This window comes from Teleopsis dalmanni, chromosome 1, assembly GCF_002237135.1.
Source record: "Teleopsis dalmanni isolate 2A chromosome 1, ASM223713v2, whole genome shotgun sequence".
Lineage (NCBI taxonomy): Eukaryota > Metazoa > Arthropoda > Insecta > Diptera > Diopsidae > Teleopsis > Teleopsis dalmanni.
In genome coordinates, this window is record NC_051846.1 from 95,198,422 (window position 1) to 95,204,340 (window position 5,919).

At 37.1% G+C, this 5,919-nt stretch overlaps 2 protein-coding genes across 2 annotated transcripts in view; one reads left to right on the forward strand and one right to left on the reverse strand.

The window, feature by feature from the left end:
* The first annotated feature begins 3,136 nt into the window (after positions 1-3,136).
* On the forward strand, positions 3,137-5,377 carry LOC119688942 (uncharacterized protein K02A2.6-like). The gene has a single exon (XM_038103628.1). It carries the CDS (start codon positions 3,137-3,139, stop codon positions 5,375-5,377), a length of 2,241 nt encoding a protein of 746 aa, XP_037959556.1.
* Positions 5,378-5,625: 248 nt separating this feature from the next.
* Positions 5,626-5,919, reverse strand: part of LOC119688948 — a 2,465-nt gene continuing 2,171 nt past the window's right edge. Inside the window, exon 2 of the mRNA XM_038103641.1 lies at positions 5,626-5,674. Coding sequence (XP_037959569.1) covers positions 5,626-5,674 — 49 coding nt within the window. The remainder of the gene's footprint in view (positions 5,675-5,919) is intronic.

Here is a 5,919-nt window from a genome sequence, read left to right on the forward strand (position 1 = left end):
GGCACCTGTTGCTTGACGTCACTGGGTTTCTCTGTCGTAAATGGCCTTTTTGTCGTCAGTTTCTTGGGTCCAGTTGGCTCTCCCTTCACACGTACGTGAATTTGTGTGAAGTTCAGATACAGCTTCCCTGCCTGACCGACTATCCAATTTTTGGATTTTTCGTCCACCGAGATCGTAACGGTTTCCCCACCATTCTTATCTTTCTCAGTCCTGAGAATTCTCCACGATGATGTGCAAATGCCACCATTTTGTTTTTCCAATCGGGACATCAGAACTTCTGATGGTAGCACAGCAGAGGGGGGAATAAATGTGATGCACACATAGGTTTTGGGCATCTCTTCGCCCTGAAACACTTTGAGAATAGCATCCGGGAATGGTTTGAGTTTTGGGACACAGGTGGTCAGCCAGTTCCTCGTTTCACCATTGCAGCATGTTAATGAGAGCCATCCGTCTCTGTTAACACTGGTGATGAAGCCGTAGACACTATTGTGCTTGGGAAGTTTGTCAATTTCTTCCAGGAGCTTCGATTTATCAACTCCATTTGGTCACCAGTGAGATTCACCTCCGGATATTTCTCATGGGCGATAGCCACTTTGCAAGCATTGGCTACATCCCTGTAAGATGGAGTCGGTTTTAGCTGGTTTCCGGTAGAGCTAGATGTGTGTTGAGTGGCTTTTGGCTTTTTGGGCTGCGGGCGTTGTGTTTCTTCGGGAGATGTGTTATTAGATCTGCACCTTTTGCTGGTACTGGGTCTGTCACTTTCTCCTTCTGCTGCCAAGGAAGTTTTGTAGAGAGAGTATCGCTCTCTCTCTTTCTGCTTCGCAGTCTCCAAATCCAATCCATCCCTAATCATGGCCTTGATGCGTCTTTTCTGAGCCCCGGTGAAGTATTCCGCTTTCTTCCTGGTCTCTATGTTGCCGTCACCTGAGTTCACCATGCTCTGGGTATTAGCATTAGACGCACCGCCATCGTGGTCATCTGTGTCCATAGGACTCTGGGTGTCAATCACCGGAGAGGTGTTCCCACCGCTTGATACCATTGGTCTCTGAGCAGATGGGTTCAGATCATCCAGATCCTGAATCTTGAGAGATGCTTCAAGCCTCTTTTCAAGATTTCCTCCAACCTTCGTTGGCGAACGGAGTAGAGCTTCTTCCTCTGACTCTGTAATTATATTATTAATTGGTATATTTAGTTTATTATCCATATACAGTGTTTAATATAAGGGAAAGAACAGTCACCCAAAGCAGAGCCCCATACTTTGAGAAGGCATTAATTAAAACAGGAGAGCGCCCGGTATCCTGAGTTCATTACTAAAAGACTGGATGCACCCCTCCAGTCAAGCATCCTCGGCGTAACAGTTTACCTCAGATTTGGGGGTTTTTATAGGTATCGTACAAATTTGAAAGCTACACATATCAAAACAAATATTACTATAAATACGTACCCGGGAAGTTTTCTCTTCCCAGCCCGACAATCAGCAGTCCACCCTTGGCAGAGACATGACCATATCAAGAGCTTCCCATCAGCCTGAGAGATTGTCGCACTTACCCTTACGAGTCTGGCTGATAAGCTGGAACTTAGTGGACGGTCTTTACCGCCACCTACTCCCTGAGACGCTAGAGTATTGTTTAGCCATTCAGACTTTGCCAGCTTGCAAAAACAAAGAGCCTATCTACAAACTAACTACTACAAGGACTACAAGGTTACAAACTACAAACTACAAACTACAAACAACAAATTAACTACAAATTTATAACTACTTACTATCACTACAAACATAGATTACAAAACAACACATTCTACCTTAACCTACTGGTAGATCTTGGTTGCACTTCTTGCTCTAATCTCAATCAACATTCCAGTCAGTGACATCAGTGATAACACTGACTGAAATATTGATCAGAATAGCTCAAGTTGTATCTAAGCCCCTACACCACGACAAGGTGCCTACCACGTAGAGGTATTATAATATTTAATAAGTGGAAACAAAATTGATGAATCTTGAAGGAAAGATTGATTTGGAAAATAGACCTGAAGCTGTGAAAGAAGAGACTGACAGTATGGCAAATGCGGCAGTGGCATTAATTGGATCGATAGAAAATTATGTAATGGGTGAGGATTTTTCATTGTATATTAATTGTATAGGTCATTTGTTGAATTTAAATAAAATTGAAAAAGACGAAAGTAAGACGTCCTTTCTGATAAGTCTTGGAGGCGCTGACCTTTATAAGACCTTGACCAGCGTGCTAGCACCGAAAAGTGAAATAGACTTCAAATATGAAGAAATAGTGGCAAAATTAAAAGCAATTTGCACCAACAAAAAACATAATTTTTGAGTGCTATCAATTTTTTAAAAGAGACCAACATACTGGTGAAACTATTGCAGATTATATTGTCGAATTGAAGCAGCTTGCACGAGAGTGCGATTTTGGAGAATTCCTCGATAAAGCTCTCCTTATCAAATTTGTTTGTGGGTTAAATAATTGCAGTATTTAGAACAGACTACTAAATGAAGCGAACCTTAAAAGCTTTGAGCGAGCATGTGAGCTAGCATTGTCGTCGGACATGACGAATAATAGTATAGAGCAAATGAGGTCCAACAGCGTAAAACAGATCAGCGATAATCAACGTGGCAGAGTAAATCAAAGGGAACAGTTAGACAAGGCTTTTAGAAACAAAAGTAAGCGCAGGTATAAAAGTGTAGAAAAAATAAGTACATTTGCTATCATTGTAAGAAGCCAAGGCAAATACAGAAAAATTGCTGGTACAAAAATTATGATAATAAAAATGTGAAACGGGAATATCAAAATAGAGCAACAAAGTGGGACCAGAAAAACCAACGTAATGTTAATTATTTAGTTTAAGAAAATACGGTAAATTATTTTGCAATTTACGAAACGAAAAATCAGAACCTTTAGAATGGACAACAGAAATTGAACAAAACAAATTGAATGTGAAAATTGATTCCGGCGCGTGTGTTTCTGTTTGCCATATTTCTGACTATAATAAATTATTTAAACATATAAAAATAGAACCGATGGTAAGAAATATTAAAGTCTTGACGGGTCAAAATATTGCGTTGATTGGTCAGGTTGAAGTGCGCGTAAAATTCGGTGGAAAATGTTATTAGCTTAATATGGTTGTTGTAGACTCAGCACATGCATTTAAGATTCTGTTGGGTAGAAATTGGCTTGATAGGTTGGTACCTAATTGGCGTAAAAATTTTATAGAATCAACGTTGGTCAATTTCGTAAAAGAAAACTGTGAAGTCGATTTTACAAAACATAAACAATTATTTAGTAAAGACAACAATTCAACCATTATTGGTTATGAGGCAGAAATAGACCTTAATGATAATGCTTATCCAATTTTCAGTAAAGCGCATTCAGTTCCGTTTGGCGTACGACAAAAAGTAGAGGAGGAAATCCAGAGATTATGTGCTAAAGGGGTTATGGTGCCAACAACCAGAAGTAAATGGGCGAGTCCCATAGTTGTAGTAAATAAAGGTGATGGTAGCATAAGATTATGTGTGAACTGCAGGAGAACAATTAATCGATTTGTAGAAAATGAGCATCACGTTATTCCGCGAATTGACGACATTTTGGCAACTTTGTCTGGGTGGAAATATTTTTGTAAAATAGACTTGACGGGAGCATATTTGCAAGTCAAGGTGTCCGAAAGATCACAAGAATTTTTAACTGTGAATACACATGTTGGATTATATAGGTACACTAGAATGGTGTATGGCTTAAAAACGGCACAAAAAATTTTTTCAAAAATTATAAGTGAAATTTTAAAGGGATTGAATAAAGTGCATTCATATTTCGATGATCTTCTAATTGGGGGAGCAAACATGAAAGAATGTGAAGAAAATTTAAAAGCAACTTTAGACAGACTATTAGAGGCAAACGTAAAAATTAATTATGAAAAATGCCAATTTTTTAAAAAGGAATTAACGTATTTAGGTTACGTAATTAATCAAAATGGAATATTGCCATCAAGAAAAAAAGTCAAAGCAGTTTTAGATGCCCCGGCGCCTACAAATAAATCAAAACTAAAATCGTATTTGGGTATGGTTAATTATTATAATCATTCAATACCTAATTTATTGGCGGAAGTATCGTCATTACATGAGCTAACTAAAAACAATGTAACGTGGATATGGAATGAAAAACATCAAAATATATTCGAAAAATCAAAACAACTTATTGCGAATATTGGCGTTTTAACACATTATGATCCACAAAAACCAATAATTATTTCGTGCGATGCAAGTCCTTATGGCTTGGGAGGCGTTCTGTCACAAATTATTGACGGTGAAGAACGTTCAGTTCAATTCGCATCTAGTACGTTGTCTCCGGCTGAAAAGAATTACTCTCAACTTCATCGCGAGGCTTTAGCGATAGTTTTTGCAGTGAAGAAATTTTATAATTATATTTTTGGGTTACCGTTTACCATTGAAAGTGACCATCAGCCATTGCGGGAAATTTTTTCAATTAAAAAAGATCTGCCATCGGTAGCAGCGAACCGGTTACAGCGATATGCTGTTTTTTTATCAATGTATGATTACTCAATTAAGTACAAGAAGGGATCGCAAATGGGATATGCGGACGCGCTGTCTCGTTTACCTCTGCAAGAAGATACAAATGAAGATGACGATAGTATTAATATTTTTAACCTTATAGGCGACCTTCCAATTAAGATTGACGACATCAAAAATGAAATGTCGAAAGATGTGGCACTATTAAAAACGTACAAATATGTTAAGAATGGGTGGCCAGAAAAAATTGATAATAATTTAAAAAAATACTTTAAAATTCGAATATCGTTAGCAACTGAAGATAAGTGTGTTTTTTATGGTGAAAGGATTGTAATTCCAGAGTCATTGAGACCGAAAACATTAGAACTGTTACATAGTGGTCATATCGGAATCGTCCGCATGAAAGCTGTTGCTAGGACATATGTTTGGTGGCCGGGTATAGATGCTGCAGTTGAGGAGTTCGTCGGGTCATGTGAAGCATGTTGTATGAATCAAAAACCGTCGAAACAAATTTTTACCAACTGGGAAGTAACAAGTGCTCCGTTTGAGCGTATTCACGCTGATTTTTGTAAATTTCAAAATTTGAATATTTTAGTAATTGTTGACACTTATTCGAAATGGCTTGAAGCTAAAATTTTGCGCAAAACTGACGCTATTACAGTCATAGAAGCGTTAAGATCTACTTTTGCTATTTTCGGGCTTCCGAAGAAAATTGTGACGGACAATGGTCCACCATTTAGTTCAAAGGCGTTTATAGAATTTTTCATTAATAATAATATCGAATGTTTAAAATCGCCACCATATCATCCGCAATCGAATGGCACTGTGGAAAGTTGAGTACAAACTGTAAAAAACGCTTTAAGAAAGTATTTGTTGGATCCTAAAATTAAATGTAGATCTTGGGATTTTAAAATAAATAATTTTCTTTTGAGCTATCGTACTACTCCAACAACGACAACAAGGATGTCACCAGCAGATATAATTTTTAAATTTAAACCAAAAACTCTGTTAGATAATATAAATCCAAAAATTAAGAAAAATTTTAGGGAAAAGGAAAATACAAATAAATTGGAAATTGGTAAGTTTCAAAATGGAGGAGAAGATAAAGCATTGAGTAAGTTTGAAAATGGAAAGCTGAATTATAGTAAACTCATAAACTTTAAATCCAATGAAAGGGTATTGTACAAAAATATTGCAAATAATTATATTAAATGGGTTCATGCAAAGGTGGTTAAAAAACTAAGTCGAATTAGATATTTGATATCCATAAATGGTGTATTCAGGGTTGCGCATATCAACCAAATGAAAAAATATAAAGGAAAAACTGTAACTTTTAATCCTAGGGTCCATACGCATGTAAATGAAGACCTAACTAATAA